This window comes from Orcinus orca, chromosome 1 (genome assembly GCF_937001465.1).
Source record: "Orcinus orca chromosome 1, mOrcOrc1.1, whole genome shotgun sequence".
In the NCBI taxonomy this organism is placed as follows: Eukaryota; Metazoa; Chordata; class Mammalia; order Artiodactyla; family Delphinidae; genus Orcinus; species Orcinus orca.
Window position 1 is genome coordinate 57,387,346 of NC_064559.1, and position 19,418 is coordinate 57,406,763.

Below are 19,418 nucleotides of genomic sequence, written 5' to 3' on the forward strand. Positions count from 1 at the left end.
CTTTGTTTGTTCTTCTTTTACTAATTCTTTTAGGTGATAGGTTAGATTGTTTCAGATTTTTTTCTTGTTTCTTGAGGTAGGCCTGTATCGCCATCCCTCTTAAAACTGCTTTTTCTGCATCCATAGATTTTGGAAAGTTGCATTGCCATTTTCAGTTGTCTAGAGATATATTCTGATTTATTCTTTGATTTCTTCATTGCCTCATTGGTTTTATAGTAGCATATGGTTTAGTCTCCATGTGTTTCTGCTTTTCCCATTTTTGTTTGTGTAATTGATTTCTAGTTTCATACTGTTGTGGTTTGAAAAAATGCTTGATAAAATTTCTATCCTCTTAAGTTTGTTGAGACTTGTTTTGTGATCAGCATGTGACCTATTCTGGAAAACATTCCATGTGCACGTGAAAAGAATGCATATTCTGCTTTTTTTAAAATGGAATTTCCTGTAGATATCTGTTAAGTCCCAACTGGTCTAATGTGTCATTTAAGACCACTGTTTCCTTATTGACTTTCTGTCTGGATGATTAGTCCATTCATGTAAGTGGGTTGTTAAAGTCTCCTACTATTATTGTGTTACTGTCAATTTCTTCCTTTTTTGTCTGTTAATATTTGCTTCATATATTTAGGTGCTCCTATATTAGGTTCACATATGTTAATGAACGTTATATTCTCTTCTTGTATTGATCCCTTTATCATTATATAATACCCTTCTTTGTCTTTGGTTATAGACATTGTTTAATGACTACTTTTTGATATGACTATGCTACCACAGTTTTCTTTCCATTTCCATTTGCAGGAAATATCTTTTTTCCATCCACTCACTTTCAGTTTCTGTGTGTCTTTTAGCTCCGAAGTGGTTTTCTTGTAGGCAGCATATTGATGGGTCTGTTTTTATTCAATCATTCACCTATGTCTTTTGATTGAAGCATTTAGTCCATTGACATTTAAAGTGATCATTGATAGGTGTGTACTTATTGCCACTTTGTTACTTGTTTTCTAGTTCTTTTGTAGTTCTTCTCTGTTTTTTTCTTCCTTTTATAGTTCCTTCCCTTGTGGTTTGATGATTTTCCTTATTGGTTTGCTTGTTTTCCTTTCTCTCTAGTTTTTGTGTATCTATTGTAGGTTTTTGATTTGTGGTTATCATGGGGTTCATGTATGAAGACCTATAACTATGTCTACTTGTTTTAAACTGATAGTCATTTAAGTTCAAACACTTTATAAAAGATCTACATTTTTACGCCTCTACACCACATTTTGTGGGGTTTTGTTGTTGTTGTTTTTATTTTATTTTATTTTATTTTTTTATTGGAGTATAATTGCTTTACAATGTTGGGTTAGTTTCTGCTGTACAATGAAGTGAACCAGCTATATGTATACATATATCCCCTGCCTCTTGGACCTCCCCCCTATTCCACCCATCTAGCTCATCAAAGAGCACCAAGCTGAACTCCCTGTGCTATACAGCAGGTTCCCACTAGCTATCTGTTTTACACATGGTAATGTATTTAGATCAAACCTAGTCTCCCAATTCATCCCACCCTCCTCTTCCCCACCTGTGTTCACACATCCGTTCTCTACATCTGTGTTTCTACTCATGCCCTGCAAATATGTTCATCTGTACCATTTTTCTAGATTACACGTACATGCATTTATATATGATATTTGTTTTTCTGACTTACTTCACTCTGTATGACAGACTCTAGGTCCATTCACAACACTACAAACAACCCAGTTTCATTCCTTTTTATGGCTAAGTAGTATTCCATTGTAAGCATGTACTACATCTTCTTTATTCATTCATCTGTCAATGGACATTTAGGTTGCTTCCATGTCCTGGCTATTATAAATAGTGCTGCAATGAACATTGGGGTACATGTGACTTTTTTTAAAAAATAATTTTTTTTTTTTTTTTTGTGATACGCGGGCCTCTCACTGTTGTGGCCTCTCCCATTGCAGAGCACAGGCTCCGGACGTGCAGGCTCAGCGGCCATGGCTCATGGGCCCAGCCGCTCCGTGGCATGTGGGATCCTCCCAGACCGGGGCACAAACCAGTGTCTCCTGCATCGGCAGGCATACTCTCAACCACTGCGCCACCAGGGAAGCCCTAAAAAATAAATTTATTCATTTATTTATTTTTATTTCTGGGTGTGTTGGGTCTTTGTTGCTGCACATGGGCTTTCCCTAGTTGTGGCTAGTGGGGGCTACTCTTCTTTGTGGTGCACAGGCTTCTCATTGCTGTGGCTTCTCTTGTTGTAGAGCACAGGCTCTAGGCATAAGGGCTTTAGTAGTTGCAGCATGTGGGCTCAGTAGTTGTGGCTCATCGGCTCTAGAGCACAGGCTCAGTAGTTGCGGCACATGGGCTTAGTTGCTCCCCAGCATGTGGGATCTTCCTGGACCAGGGACAGGTGACTTTTTGAATTATAGTTTTCTCAGGATATATTCCCAGTAGTGGGATTGCTGGGTCATGTGGTAGTTCTATTTTTAGTATTCTAAGGAACATCCATACTATTCTCCACAGTGGCTATATCAATTTACATTCCCACCAACAGTGCAAGAAGGTTCCCTTTTCTCCACACCCTCTGCAGCATTTATTGTTTGTAGATTTTTTGATGATGGCCATTCTGACCGGTGTGAGGTGATACCTCATTGTAGTTTTGATTTGCATTTCTCTAATGATTAATGATGTTGAGCATGCTTTCACATGTTTGTTGGCAATCTGTATATCTTCTTTGGAGAAATGTCTATTTAGGTCTTCTGCCCATTTTTGGATTGGGTTATTTGGTTATTTGTTTCTTTGATATTGAGCTGCATGAGCTGCTTGTATATATTGGAGATTAATCCTTTGTCTGTTGCTTGGTTTGCAAATATTTTCTCCCATTCTGAGAGTTGTCTTTTCGTCTTGTTTATAGTTTCCTTTGTTGTGCAAAAGTTTTTAAGTTTACTTAGGTCCCATTTGCTTATTTTTATTTCCATTACTCTAGGAGGTGGGTCAAAAAAGATCTTGCTGTGATTTATGTCAAAGAGTGTTTTTCCTATGTTTCCTCTAAGAGTTTTATAGTGTCCTGTCTTACATTTAGTTCTTTAATCCATTTTGAGTTTATTTTTGTATATGGTGTTAGGTGGTGTTCTAATTTCATTCTTTTACATGTAGCTGTCCAGTTTTCCCAGCACCACTTATTGAAGAGACTGTCTTTTCTCCATCGTATATTCTTGCCTCCTTTGTCGTAGATTAGGTGATCCTAGGTGCATGGGTTTATCTCTGGACTTTCTATCCTGTACCATTGATCTATATTTCTGTTTTTGTGCCAGTACCATACTGTCTTGATTACTGTAGCTTTGTAGTATAGTCTGAAGACAGGGAGCCTGATTCCTCCAGCTCCAGTTTTCTTTCTCAAGATTGATTTGGCTATTTGGAGTCTTTTGTGTTTCCACCGAAATTGTAAAATTTTTTTGTTTTAATTCTGTGAAAAGTGCCATTGGTAATTTGATCGGGATTGCATTGAACCTGTAGATTGCTTTGGGTAGTATAGTCATTTTCGCAATATTGATTCTTCCAGTCAGGAACATGGTATATCTCTCCATCTGTTTGTGTCAGCTTTGATTTGTTTCATCAGTGTCTTATAGTTTTCTGAGTACAGGTTTTTTGCCTCCTTAGGTAGGTTTATTCTTAGATATTTTATTCTTTTTGTTGCAATTGTGAATGGGGTTGTTTCCTTAATTTCTCTTTCTGATCTTTCATTGTTAGAGTATAGGAATGCAAGAGATTTCTGTGCATTAATTTTGTATCCTGCAACCTTGCCAAATTCATTGATTAGTTCTAGTAGTTTTCTGGTAGCATCTTTAGGATTTTCTGTGTATAGTATCATGTTATCTGCAAACAGTGACAGTTTTACTTCTTCTTTTCCAATTTATATTTTTTCTTTCTTTTTCTTCTCTGATTGCCATGACTAGGACTTCCAAAACTATGTTGAATAATGATGAGAGTGGACATCCTTGTCTTTTTCCTGATCTTAGAGGGAATGCTTTCAGTTTTTCACTATTGAGAATGATGTTTGCTGTGGGTTTGTCATATATGTCCTTTATTATGTTGAGGTAGGTTCCCTCTATGCCCACTTTCTGGACAGTTTTTTATCATAAATTGGTGTTGAATTTTGTCAAAAGCTTTTTCTGCATCTATCAAAATGATCATATGGTTTTTATTCTTTAATTTGCTAATATGATGTATCACATTGATTGATTTGCATATATTGAAGAATCCTTGCATCCCAGGGATAAATCCCACTTGATCATGGTGTATGATCCTTTTAATATGTTGTTGAATTCTGTTTGCTAGGATTTTGTTCAGGATTTTTGCATCTATGTTCATCAGTGATATTGGTCTGTAGCTTTCTTTTTTTGTGATATCTGTGTCTGGTTTTAGTATCATGTTGATATTAGCCTTGTATAACGAGTTTGGGAGTGTTCCTCCTTCTGCAAATTTTTGCAAGAGTTTGAGAAGGATAAGTGTTATCTCTTCTCTAAATGTTTGATCGAATATACCTGTGAAGCCATCTAGTCCTGGACTTTTGCTTGTTGGAAGATTTTTAATTACCCTTTCAATTTCATTTCCTGTGATTGGTTGTTTATATTTTCTAATTCTTCCTGGATCAGTCTTGGAAAGTTGTATCTTTCCGAGAATTCGTCCATTTCTTCCAGGTTGTCCATTTTATTTCGTACAGTTGCTTGTAGCAGTCTCTTATGACCCTTTGTATTTCTGTGGTGTCAGTTGTAATTTCTCCTTTTTCATTTCTAATGTTATTGATCTGAGTCCTCTCCCTTTTTTTCTTGATGAGTCTGGCTAAAGGTTTATCAATTTTGTTTATCTTCTCAAAGAACTAGGTTTTAGTTTCATTGATTTTTGCTATGGTTTTTTTCGTATCTATTTCATTTATTTCTGCTCTGAGTTTTATGATTTCTTTCCTTCTACTAACTTTGGGTTTTCTTTGTTCTTTTTCTAGTTGCTTTAGGTATGAGGTTAGATTGTTTATTTGAGATTTTTCTTGTTTCTTGAGGTGAGATTGAATTGTTATAAACTTCTCTCAGAACTGTTTTTGCTGTGTCCCATAGCTTTTGGGTCATTGTGTTTCCATTGTCATTTGTGCTAGGCATTTTTTTTATTTCCTCTTTGATTTCTTCGGTGATCTCTTGGTTATTTAGCAGTGCACTGTTTAGCCTCCATGTGTTTGTGTTTTTTACAGTTTTTTTTTCCTGTAATTGATTCCTAATCTCATAGTATTGTGGTTGGAAAGATGCTGATATGATTTCAGTTTTCTTAAATTTTCTGAGGCTTGATTTGTGACCCATGATGTGATCTATCCTGGACAGTGTTCCATGTGCACTTGAGAGGAAAGTGTATTTTTCCGCTTTCGGGTGGAATGCCCTATAAATATCAATTAAAGCTTTCTAGTCTACTGTGTCATTTAAAGCTTTGTTTCCTTATTTTCTGTCTGGATGACTTGTCCATTGGTGTAAGTGGGGTGTTAATGTCCCCACTATTATCGTGTTACTGTCAATTTCCCCTTTCATGGCTGTTAACATTTGCCTTATGTATTGAGGTGCTTCTATATTAGGTGCATAAGTATTTATAATTGATATGTCTTCTTCTTGGATTTATCCCTTGATCATTATGTAGTGTCCTTCCTCATCTCTTATAATAACAGACTTTATTTTAAAGTCTATTTTATCTGATATGAGTATTGCTACTCCAGCTTTCTTGTAATTTCCATTTGCATAGAATATCTTTTTCCATCCACTCACTTTCAGTCTGTATGTGTCCCTAGGTCTGAAGTGGGTATCTTGCAGACAGCATATGTATGGGTCTTGTTTTCATGTCTGTTCAGCCAGTCTGTGTCTTTTGGTTGGAGCATTTAATCCATTTACATTCAAGGTGATTATTGATATGTATGTTCCTGTTTCCATTTTCTTAATTGTTTTGGATTTGTTTTTGTGGGTCTTTTTCTTCTCTAGTGTTTCCCACCTAGAGAAGTTCCTTTAGCATTTGTTGTAAAGCTGTTTCGTGGTGCTGAATTCTCTTAGCTTTTGCTTGTCTGTAAAACTTTTGATTTCTTCATCAAATCTGAATGAGAGCCTTGCTGGGTAGAATATTCTTGGTTGTAGGTTTTTCCCTTTCATCACATTAAATATATCCTGCCACTCCCTTCTGACCTGCAGAGTTTCTGCTGAAAAATCAGCTGGTAACCTTATGGGGATTCTGTCGTATCTTTTTTGTTGCTTTTCCCTTGCCGCTTTCAATATTTTTTCTTTGAATTTAATTTTTGTTAGTATGATTAGTATGTGTCTTGGTGTGTTTTTCCTAGGGTTTATCCTGTATGGGGCTCTCTGCACTTCCTGGACCTGGGTGACTATTTCCTTTCCCATGTTAGGGAAGTTTTCGACTGTAATCTCTTCAGATATTTTCTCAGACCCTATCGCTTTCTCTTTTTCTGGGACTCCTGTAATTTGAATGTTTGTGTGTTTAATGTTGTCCCAGGGGTTTCTTAGACTGTCCTCAATTCTTTTCATTCTTTTTCTCTTTATTCTGCTCCTTGGCAGTTATTTCCACCATTCTATCTTCCAGCTCACTTATTCGCTCTTTGCCCCAGTTATTCTGCTCTTGATTCCTTTTAGCAAATTTTTCATTTCAGTTATTGTGTTGTTCATCACTGTTTGTTGGTTTTTTAGTTCTTCTAGGTCTTTGTTAAACATTTCTTGTATTTTCTCGATCTGTGCCTCTATTCTCTTTCCGAGATTGTGGATCATCTTTACTGTCATTACTCTGAATTCTTTTTCAGGTAGGTTGCCTATTTCCTCTTCATTTATTTGGTCTTGTAAGTTTTTACCTTGTTCCTTCATCTGAAACATATTTTTTTGTCATCTAATTTTTTTTTTTGATGGGTAGGGCTGTGTTCCTGTCTTACTGATTGTTTTGCTTGAGGCATCCAGCACTGGAGTTTGCAGGCAGTTGGGTAGAGCCAGGTCTTGGTGCTGAGATGAGGACCTCTGGGAGACCTCACTGATTAATATTCCCTGGGGTCTATGGTTCTCAGTTAGTCCAGCAGTTTGGACTCCCACCGCAGGAGCTGAGGCCTGACCCCTGGCCTGGGAACCAAGATCCCACACAACAAATGAAAAGAAAAAAAAGGAGCCGTATAATAACAAAGAATAAAAAATAAAAGGAAATTAGAAAAATAAAAATATATTAGAAAAAATAAAAATATAATTGAAACAACAAGAACTAGGTAAAACAGAACCACAATAGAAAAAAAAAGGGTGGGGGCAAATCAAAAGGAGCAGAACAATAACAAAGAATAAAGAATAAAATAAAATTAGAAAAAATTAAAATATAAATGGAACAACAACAAAAAGGTAAAAGAGAACCACAACCTCAAAAAAAAAAAAAAAAGAAAAAAGGGCTAGAAAATGTCTTGGCTGTGGGGGACGGAGCTTAGGTGGGGTGGGGCTTAGGCAGACGGAGTTGGAATGGGGGTGGGGCCTAAGCTCAGGACCCACACATCCAGTAAAGGGAGCACGGCTGGAGGGGGCCTCAGAGTGCAGAGTTCAGAGGTAAGGCCCTGGGTGGAGGTGTGTGGGCAGGGCTTAGGCTCAGCACAGCTGGAGGGAGCCTCAGAAGGTGAAGGATTAGACCTGGGACCTCAGCAGGCTCCCCAGGGCCCAAGGCAGCAGGGGAAATGCTGGCCACATTGCCCTCTGATCCCCTGATCTCCCAAGGGTCTCTGCCTGTGTTTGTTGATCCCCTCACTGTGGGTGGGCCCCTCAGAGCTTGGGAAACCCTCCCCTCTCCCAGCTGCTGCTCAGGGATGCTGGTCCCATCCCGCCTCCACTTCTCCTTCCCGCCTCCCTCCCCCCCACATCCTACCCAGTCACCTGGGGGTTCCTCCCATCCCCTTAGGTGTCTGTGGTCCCCCACCAGTGCATGGTGGGTGCCCTAGCTGTGAGGAGACATGAACTCCATGTCTTCCTAGTCCACCATCTTGACTCTGCCCCCACATTTTGTGTTTTTGATGTCATAGTTTACATCTTCATGTCTATCCCTTAACTGTTTATTGTAGTCATTTTGATTTTACTATTTATGTCTTTTAATCTTTGTACTAGCTTTTTTTAAATGGTTGATGGTACTGCCTTTACTATATATTTGTCTTTACTAGTGGGATTTTTTTTCCCTTCCTATATATTCTTACTTCTTTTTGTAGTCTTTTCTTTTCCACTTAGAGAAGACCCTTAACACTTCTTGTATTGTTGGCTTGGTATTGGTGAACTCTTCTAGTTTTGCTTGTCTGAGAAGTTCTTTATCTCTCCTTCAATTCTGAATGATATCCTTGTTGGGTAGAGTATCCTAGATTATAGGTTTTCCCTTTTAGCACTTTTAATATATGATGCCACTCTCTGCTGGCCTGCAAAGTTTCTGTGGAAAAAATATATCTGATAACCTTATGGGGCTTCCCTTGTATGTGACTATTTGTTTTTCTCTGCTGCCTTTAATATTCTCACTTTAACTTTTGACATTTTAATTGTATATCTTGGTGTGAGGCTGTTTGGTTTCATTTAATTTGGGATTCTCTGTGCTTCTTGTACCTGGAAATCTGTTTCTTCAGCTCTGGGAAGTTTTTGCCCATAATTTAATCAAATAATTTTCTACTCTTTCTCTTTCTCTTCTCCTTCTGGGACCCCAGTAATGCAAATGCTAGTATGCTTGATGTTGTCCCAGAGATCCCTTAAACTGTCTTCATTTTTTAAAGTTTGTTTTTCTTTTTGCTGTTCCAATTGAGTGATTTCCATTATTCTAAATTCCATATCACTTATGCATTCTTCTGTATCACCTAGTCTACTGTTAATTCCTTCTAGTGTGTTTTTCATTTCAGTTATTATATTCTTCAGCTTTGACTGGTTCTTTTTTTTTTTTAATTTTCTAGTTCCTTGTTAAAATTCTCACTGTGTTCACCTATTTTTCCCCCAAGTTCAGTTAGCTTTCTTATTACTAATGCTTTTAACTCTTTACATGGTAAATAATTTCTCTCTCTTTCATTAGTTGTTTTTTCAGGGGGTTTTCTTGTTCTTTTGTTGGAAACAAATTCTTCTGTCTTCTCATTTTGTTTAACTTTCTCTATCTCTATAAATTAGGTGAAACAGTTACCTATCCCAGTCTTGAAGTGGTATCCTTGTGTGGATGTGTCCTTATGCAGTTTGTGTGTGCCCAGTGGCTTTGGTGGAAGAAATGGGTCTGAAGTGAGCATGGGTCACATCTCCCCTCAGGGTGTGCTGGCAGCTATCACCTTGGTGGGAGGTGGAGCTGGGGATGGAGGGGCTTGAGCCAGAGCCAAGCATTGGCTGGCGCTTCTCCTCTGCTCAGTGGCCATCGCTACCCTATCAGGTGTCGGAGGCAGGTCCCAAGGTGCTGGAGCAGAAGCCCTGAGGGTCAGGTCCAAGCTGGTTCTATTCCCTCTGTGTGTTTACTCTCCCTCCTTGCAGCAATGGCACCTTCACCCCAGGGAGCAGCGCTGGGGCAAGAGGGGCTGAAATGGGTGCCCAGTGTAGGTCAGGATGTGCGCTGGGATGGCCCCAGCATGCCAGTCAGAGCTCCAGACATCTTCTGACCTGTTGCCTCTGCGAGCACCAGCACTAGCTGCCCTTGCCCGGTTCAGATGCAATGCTGGGTCCATACTGGCTTTATCTCTCCCAGGTGCACACTCTCCTTGGCAACAGCAGCCTTTGCCCTACTGGGGAGTTGTACTGGAGCAAGAGGGGCTGGAGCAGATGCCCAGTGAAGGAAGGGGCGTGCACTGGGGTGAGTACTGGAAACCACCCAGTGTCCCAGAGCAGTTTCAGTCTGCTTCTTCTGCCTTGTTCCTGGGAGTAAGCATGTATGTGAGTACATTCTTCATGAGTAGAGTCCTGTTTCTTATAGCCCTCTAGTGAGTCCCACTGGTTTTCAAACCAGCTAAGGTGACTCATCTTCTCAGTATCAGACCCCAGGGCTGGGGTGTCCAAAATGTGACTCAGAGTCCTCACACCCCGGCAGGAGCCCATGATATCCCCTCCTTCTGTGTCCCTTGGTAGGGGTGTGGAGCTCTGATCTGATCACTTCTCTCCCCTTCCTACCCAACTCAGTGTGGATCTTTCTTTACAGTCTTGGCTGTAGAAGAGCCTTTCTGCCAGTCTCCAGCTTATTTTCAGTGAGAGTTGTAGATGTATTTTTGATGTATTCATCGAGGGATGGAAGCTCAACATCCTCCTACTCCACCCTCTTGATCTCCTCCTGGAAGTGTTTTCATGTAAAATATTTATTTATTAAGACAATCCTGTGAGATATGAATCCTCATTTGATAGATGAGGAAATTGAGATCCTCCGGGTAAACAGATTAGCCACAGAGCTGATACAAGAGACCAGGCCTTCTGATTCCAAGACTGGCTCTTTTTCCACTTCACTGTGTTTATATATGTGCTGGATTAATCATTTATTTTAATACTAAGCAGTGCTTAGACATGCTAGTTGCTCAGGGTTCATTACCTATTCCTCTTACCCTGACATCTTAGTAAAGCATTTAAGATGTTTGTTGCATCCTGTATCCTGTCCTCTAGGATCTGTCAGTATAGACAGGAACAAAGGAAAAAAACTTAGTAACCAAATCAACAGGGGTATACAGAATTTCAGGGGCTTTATGAATCTTGTCTATTAAGGAAGTCATGTATATAATATCAGCAGTAGTGGGTTATGGTTATGGAAATCCATTCTTATTCTCTAGGTCCCCTTGGTCTCTGGCATTGGCTAACATGGGAGAGTAAAATGGGGAGACAATAGGCATTATTTCTCATGCAAGTTAATTTTGACTGAGGTGCTTCTCTTGTTTCTATTGTTTGGCTTGGGAGGAATTGCTGCCCCAAGGTGTTCTTAGGGTTCTTCCTATAATGATAGCTCTTATTCTATAGGCCAGGGCCAATGAGGGAATTCTGCTATTTTATTCTCTTAAACTGAAGAAACAATTACAGGATATGTGAACTCCCTGGGGAATACTATAAGTTGCCATTGGGTTAGAACTCCATTTATTACCTGACTCCCATAAGCCCCTGCTCAGACTGGTATATTGTAGAGTGGTATTACAGGTCATAAGGAATTAGTGTTAGCTGAGAGTTTGTGGCCAACATTCCCCAAAGATTTGGGAGTATTTTTCAGGTAAATGGCTAGAGGCCCATTTGGGCAAAGTCATGAAATTTAAAGGTCTTGATACTTGAGCATTCTGTTTTATATAAAGTATTTGTAAAGTTCTTCTTTTTATTTCTATTTTTGTAATAAAAGTCACTCAAAACTCTTAATTTTATCCTTGGAAGCTCCATGGTCTATAAGTCAGAGTTAGGCATCTCGGAGCATCAGGCCACTGATTACTATATATATTTCATGGTAATTGATAATCATCCTCACTTCATTTAGGGGTTGGTTTAGACATTCCAGCTGGGTCACCAGGATGGAGTGGGTTAGACTGAGGTAGACCGAGGAGGAGAAGCTATCTGAATTGTAGGGAGAGGGAGATAAATTGTGGCTCTCTGGGGTGGTGGGAAGGGAGGGAGATGAACTACTAGTTCAAGTTCAAGAAGGAACAAGGTCACCGTAGATTTAATCTTGGTCTAAAGCCCCCTAAGAGATTTAAGAGGATGGGAAGCAATTCTGGGACTATAGAGTTGAGCATTTTTATTTATTTATTTATTTATTTTGCTTTCTAAGGAAGATGGACTATGCCAGTGGGGAAGCCTCAGATATGTCACACAGCTAGATGAATTTTTATATGTTCGTTTGAAAAGGAACCAGACAGAGACCTAATCTGGAGTGCACTGGAGGGAGGGAGGAGGGGAGGGAAGGAGTGAGTAAGAGAGGTGAGAGAGAGAGAGGATTGATTTGAATCTGAGGCTGTCGATTATAAACAGGGAGGGAGAAAAAGAGGCCTGTGAGACCAGGTGCTGCACAGGGGAAGGCCAGAGCAAGAATCCTCTGATGGCAAGACTGCCTGGAAGGCTGAGAATAGAAATGTTGAATATAGATTTTTTTTTTTTTTTTTTTTGCCTGCGTTGGGTCTTCGTTGCTGTGTGCGGGCTTTCTCTAGTTGCGGCGAGCGGGGCCTACTCTTCGTTGCGGTGCACGGCCTTCTCATTGCGGTGGCTTCGCTATTTGCAGAGCATGGGCTCTAGGCACTCAGGCTTCAGTAGTTGTGGCACGTGGGCTCAGTAGTTGTGGCTCGCGGGCTCTAGAGCACAGGCTCAGTAGTTGTGGCACACGGGCTTAGTTGCTCCATGGCATGTGGGATCTTCCCAGACCAGGGCTCGAACCCTTGTCCCCTGCATTAGCAGGCGGATTCTCAACCACTGCGCCACCAGGGAAGCCCTAGATTTTTAATATTTGCTGTGGTTGTGTACTCTTTAGTAGTCAAAGCAAGAAGAAAACACGACCAGTTCTATAATTTACAGTTTTTCATAAAAGAAGAATGTGGAAATTAGGTCGATGATAATAACATTGACAATGGATTCTGCCTTTCCACTGTCTTACAAAGTTGGGGAAGTATGGTGATTTAGATTTTAGAAGAGAAATAATTTGGAGGATAAATTTGGCTTTGTCTTTAGGTGACCTAAACTTGAGCAATAAAGAACGATGAAGACTTCTGTTTCTGGCAATATAGTGGACTAGAGTATCTGGTACCTTTTCCAATGCAAAACATCTAGAAATGCTGGACAAAGTACAACAGGCATTCTTTTCAATGCATATTTACAAGAATTTACAAGAAAGGAGGGGAAATTCCCATGGCCAAAACTCGAGAGTAAAATAAAAACTTGGAAGGGTTTGTAGGTCTTAATAACCAATGTGATTGGGTTTTAATGGCCTCACAAGGACAGGAGACAAGGCCTTATGTCTACTGGAGCTGACATTGAGATCTTTGTGCGTGAAGCAGAGACCTACAGTGGCAACCACAGTGAACAGGGTGGACTGAAAAATAACTTCTTTTGTCTGGGCACTGACTGAAAAAAAGTGTTTCATGATAAATGATAACTACAGGACTATTCTCACATGGTTTAGGAGTTCAAATTTATATTGTCCACATACTCTAGTAACAGCCAAACCAATAAATTACCAAAAAAGTGAATCCTTGACACCTAGTAGAAGCAAGTGCAAAATCTGTCTGGAAGGACATACCCTCAATCCAGGCCCTGCAAAACAAATCACAGTTAATTCCCAGAAACTTCAGATATTGGAATTATTCGAATTTTAAAATAAATATGTGCAAGTGAGTAAATAAATAAATGAAAGAATAAAAATATAAAAGGAAATAAACCCTTACAAACAGAAGAGATTAGGTATTTGAAAAAAGAATTAAACAGAAGTTTTGGAAAATATAGAGTAATTGATAATAGAAACTCAATGGAGAGAAATCAGCTGATACCCTTATGGGAGTTCCCTTGTAATAGCACAGGGAACTATATTCAATATCCTGTGATGAACCATAATGGAAAAGAATATAAAAAAGGATATGTATATTTGTATAAGTGAATCACTTTGCTATACAGCAGAAACTAACCCATTGTAAATCAACTATATTTCAATAAAAAACCTCAACGGAAGGGTTAAATTGCAGACTATATGCAACTAAAGAGAGAATCCAGAATATTTAAGTTAGAAATTCAGAAATAATCAAGAATGTACCAGAGATAGTTAAAGAAGGATATTTTCTTTGGCTAGATTCCATACATCTCTTTGGGTTACATTCTGGTTATTTTGGCATAGGAGCATTTATTACACCCCTAAAGAGAAGAAAATGAGTTAGTGCTCTAATTATTTAGAACTATATTATTAGCTCAAAGATAAGTGATGTTAAAAAATATTAAAAATGGAAATTTTCTTATAGTCATAGACATGATATAGATTTTTCTCACCCTGTCATTGGCAGATGGGCATCCAAAGAGAAATGTGTGCCCTTGAATGCCTCAGTAACTTCTGGAAGAGAAAACACACAGTGTGTTTCCAAGAACATGGAGAAGGAAGAGTTGGAAAGTGTGATGAAATGATGGTAACTACTTTTTCTTATTCCAAAATTTTCAGGCAGTGTGCGTAATATACTACCATTTATAAAAAGAAAAAATATGTGAAGCATTTACTTACATATGCATGTAATACATAGAAAACTGGCAAGAGGGGTTGCCTCTGGTGAGGGAAACTGGGTACCTTTGGGAATAAATAGGTAAGGGAGAGAGACTAATCTCTCTCTGTATATCAGTAATTCCCAAACTTTTTAGTCTGAGGACTCCTTTAATTTTTTAAAATTATAGAAGTTACCAAAGAGTTTTTGTTTATTTGAATAATACATTTATTGAAGAGACTATCCTTCCCCCATTGTATATTCTTGGTTCTTGGCTATATATGGATCAGTTTATAGCTGGGGTCTCTGCTCTGTTCCACTGATCAGTGTGTCTGCTTTTATGCCAGTACCATACTGTTTTGATTACTATAGACAGAAAATCAGTAAAGGAACATTGATCTTAAATGACATATTAGAAAGGATAGACTTAACAAACATACAAAACATTCTGTCCAAAAGGAACTGAATACACATTCTTCTTAAGCATACATGGAATGTTTTCCAGGATAGATCATATGTTAAGCTACAAAACAAGCTTTAATAAATTTAAGGTGATAGAATCATATCAAGTATCTTTTCTGACCACAGTGGTATGAAACCAGAAAACAATTACAAGAAGAAAACTGGAAAATTCACAAATATGTAGAGATTAAACAACATACTACTGAGCAACCAATGAGTCAAAGAAAAAATCAAAAGAGAAATAAAGTACCTTGAGAAAATGAAAATGGAAATACAACATACCAAAAATTATGGAATGCAGCAAAGCCAATTCTAAAGGGAAATTCAGAGTGATAAATGCCTACATTAAGAAACAAGAATGGTATCAAATAAAGGACGAAATTTTACACCTCAAGGAGCTAGAAAAAGGAAAACAAATGAAGGCCAAAGTTGGTAGAAGGAAGGAAATTGCAAAGATCAAAGCAGAAATAAATGAAATAAAGAGTAGAAAAGAACAATGAAATGAAGAGCTGGGGTGTTTTTTTTGTTTGTTTGAAAAGATAAAGTATACAAACCTTTAGCTAAGAAAGCCTTTAGGTAAGCAAACAAAATATACAAACCTTCACCAAGAAACAGAGAGGACTCAAATAAATAAAATCAGAAATGAAAGAGGAGATGTTACAACAGATACCACAGAAATACAGAAAATTATAAGAGACTACTATGAACAATTATTTGCTAGTAAATTAGACAACCTAGAATAAATGGGTGAATTCCTAGAAACATAAAATCTTCCAACACCAAACCATGAAGAAATAGAAAATTTGAACAGACTAATAATGAGTAGGAAATTGACTCAGTAATCACAAACCTATCAACAAAGACAAGACCAGGACTAGATGCCTTCAGTGGTGAATTCTACCAAACATTTAAACAAGAATTAATATCAATTCTCCTCAGACTCTTCTGAAAAGTTGAAGAGGATGGAATACTTTCAAACTCATCCAGGATTACCCTGTTACCAAAACCAGACAAGAATACCACCAGAAGAGAATGTTACAGCTCAGTATCTCTGATGAACATAGATTCAAAATCCTCAATAAAATATTTAGCAAATAAAATTCAACAATACATTAAAAGGATCATATACCATGATCAAATGGAATTTATTCCAGGGATGCAAGGATAACTCAACAACTGTGAATCAATCTATATGATAAACAACATTAACAAAATAAAGGGAAAAATATGATCATCTCAATAGATGCAGAAAAAGCATTTGACAAAATCAACATCCAGTTATGATAAAACTCTCCACAATGTGGGTATAGAGGGAACATACCTCAAGATAATAAAGCCATATATGACAAGTCCACAGTTCCTTTAAAACCAGAAACAAGGCAAACAAGACAAGGATGCTCACTCTTACGACTTTTATTCAACATAGTATTGGTAGTCCTAGCAATGGCAATTAGGCAAGAAAAAGAAAAAAAAGTCATCAGAAATCAGAAAGGAAGAAGTAAAACTGTCAATATTTGCAAATGACATGATATTATATATAGAAAACCCTAAAGACTTCACCAAAAAACTATGAGAACTAATAATAAATTCAGTAAAATTGTAGGATACAAAATCAATATACAAAAATCTGTTGCATTTCTATTCAGTAAAAATGAACTATCAGAAAGAGAAATTAAGAAAGCAATTCCATTTACAATTGCCTCAAAAAGATTAAAAAACTTAGGAGTAGATTAACCAAGGTGAAAGATCTGTACATTGGAAAATATAAGACATTGATGAAAGAAATTAAAAAAACACAAATAAATGGAAAGATATTTCATGCTCATGGATTAGAAGAATTAATATTGTTAAAATATCCACAATACTCAAAGCAACCTATAGATTAAATTCAATCCCTATAAAAATTCCAATAGCATTTCCCACAGAAATAGAATTAACAACCCTAAAATTTGTATGGAACCACAAAAGAGCCCAGATAGCCAAAGCAAGCTTGAGAAAGAAGAACAAAGCAGGAGACAACAAGCTTCCTAATTTCAAACTATATTACAAAGCTATGGTAATCCAAACAGTATGGTATTGGCATAAAGACAGACACAAAGATCACTGGAGCAAATCGAAAGCCCAGAAATAAATCCAGACATACATGTCAATTAATTTATGACAAAGGAGCCAAGAACATACAATGGTGAAAGGATAGTCTCTTCAATAAATAAACAAACATATATATATAATGGAATATTACTCAGCCATAACAAGGAAGGAAGTCTTGCCATTTGTGACAACATGGATGGACCTTGAGGGCATTATTCTAAGTGAAGTAAATCAGAGAAAGACAAATATTGTATGGTCTCACTTATATGTGGAATAAAAAACCAACCCCCCCCAACACCCCTCAAACTCATAGATACAGAGAACAGATTGGTGGTTCCCAGATATGGGGTGGGGGGTGGGTAAAATGGGTGAAGGTGGTCAAAAGGTACAAACTTCTATTTATAAAATGAATAAGTTCTGGAGATGTTGTAGGGTAGGAGAGAGGAAAGAATGTCTTATACTCTTTTATCATACTTTATGGTGATATAATTAGTCTAATTTTGATACAATCCTGATTGATACCAACATAAAAGTAATATCATTTTAACTTCCTTAAAAAGTGTCTTTACTGGTTTTTAAAATTACAAAAGTAACTCACAGTTTAAAAAATTCCAATAATACAGAGGTAATATAACAAGGATAAATAAATAAAAGTCATTTCCCCCCCATTCCATTCCCCTAGAGGTAATCACCGTTCATTGTTTAATGTGAATCTTTTCATGGTTTTTCTATGTATGTATATGCAAATAATATGTATACATATGTATGTGTATACAAATATATATGTGTGTATATATATTTATATACACACCCTAGGATATATGTATTTATAAATCTACTTAAAAATTTTAAAATGTTAACAAAAAGGAGATGATAAAATACTTTCTTTTTCGTATATTTCATTTCTCTGAACAATGTGGTATGAACATCTTTCCATATCAGTACATATGTATCTACTTCATTCTTCTTAGGTATAAAATATGGATCTAACATAATTAATCCCCTATATATGGACAATAAGGTTATTTTTATTATTATAAACAATGCTGCACTAAAATACAAGTATCTTTATACACATTTGTGCTTGTTTCTGGAGTCAGATTTCTAGAAGTTAGATTTCTGGATTAAAGGCTATGGACTTGAATATTTCTGTTATTTATTATCAAATTGTCCTTCCAGAGTGGTTGACTTCCACATGGTTACAAACTCTTCCTGTGAATAGGACCAGACTGCGATATGTGATTGTTTTCCACAGGCTGGGAATGTGGTGCCTCAGAATTCCTTAAGCCTTTAGTCTTACTCAGGTAAGGGGAGGCTCAGTGATGTGTGGGCAAGGGCAGAGAGGCAGGGCTCATGCAGCAGAACTCTGCTTCTTCTCTACTGTCCTGAGCAATTCTGTTCTGGCCCAAATTTGCAGATCCACTCAGCGTATCAAAAACTGCAGTTGACCAGACCCACCTATCTTAACAGTTTAACACTAGTTTTGTTCAGGCATACTTTTGAGGGAATTTCACCCCCCATTTCCTCCTTTGCAAGAAATAAGTTATCAGTTATTCAGTAATCCCTGAGATGAATTCTAATACACGTATTTTCCTGCATCTCCTTATATTTCCAGGATTGTTGTCCTGCAGTCATCCTGGCTAGCCCATTTGTCTTCTTTGTCCATTGACCATCACAGCAACCTGTGTGAAAAGCTTCCTTTGTCCTATCAGCAATGTCAAGTGTTGGCATGTGTTGTCTCTCAGTTTTCCTTGCAGCCTTGTTCTTGTTCATGTGATGACTTTAATAATTTTTGTGGTATTACTTCCCCCTCACCCCCTAATTTCTCATAAGTGGGTTTGTGGCCCGCCCAGTGAGTCCTGCTCTGAAATTTCTTTTCTACAAGCCGTGTGTCAGTCTTCTTGTTTAAATTCTTTCCTAGTTCTTTGGATGTCTTCCTGTTTCTGTCACCTGCAGTACCATAGCTAGATCTGCTATCCATCTTTAGGAATCCAGCAATAAAAACCAAAGAAACAGGCTAGTTGGACCTTCACTGCTGGGCTCAGGATTTCTACCTCTCTTTCGTAAATATAGATCAAACATGGTAGGTAGAAGTAACCATATTCTTTTTGAAGGGAATCTTTGATCTTCAAAATTGTTGTATTTTATCACTGTATTGAGCCATTGCAGCCCACATATAGTGGGAGGAAATGTTTAAGTTTTAAGCACTTGAAAGGCTTTTCTGCCAGAGTTAACAGCGACTTGTCAGGCAAACAACATCTGAGGAGCAGATTTGATCTTGACAACCCTCATATGATAGGGCACAGGCTTTGAAATGAGAAACCAGGAAAGACTTTAGCGAGAAGGCCTTATGGGTCTTTACCTGTCAATAGGTAATTTTTTAAAAAGCCTCCAAACAAAGGATATAGACATATAGATCTTTCATAGGGTGGAATCAGAACTGAATCTGTGTTATCAGCCAGGCTAGTCAGACTAGGGAGAGGCCAAGGTTAGTGGCTGGTAGTATGGCTGCTACCTGTGTTATCATCATAGCCAGGGTGCATGGTATAAGTGAATCACTGACCCTGTGGTTAATGGTCTGACCAATGTCCTTAGATCAATAAGCTTCCCATCCAGTGTGCTATGGATAATGGTGTGCAGAGAATGAGTTATAAGAATGCCAAGATATTGACCTGATAGGACCTGGAGCATCAGGAGC

General features: G+C 37.9%; 1 protein-coding gene across 1 annotated transcript in view; it reads left to right on the plus strand.

Moving 5' to 3' along the window:
- SLC9C2 (solute carrier family 9 member C2 (putative)) overlaps window positions 1–19,418 on the plus strand; it is a 272,343-nt gene that overhangs the window by 245,708 nt on the left and 7,217 nt on the right. The window contains exon 32 of the mRNA XM_049715795.1: window positions 13,979–14,098. Within this exon, the coding sequence (XP_049571752.1) occupies window positions 13,979–14,098 (120 nt within the window). The remainder of the gene's footprint in view (window positions 1–13,978; window positions 14,099–19,418) is intronic.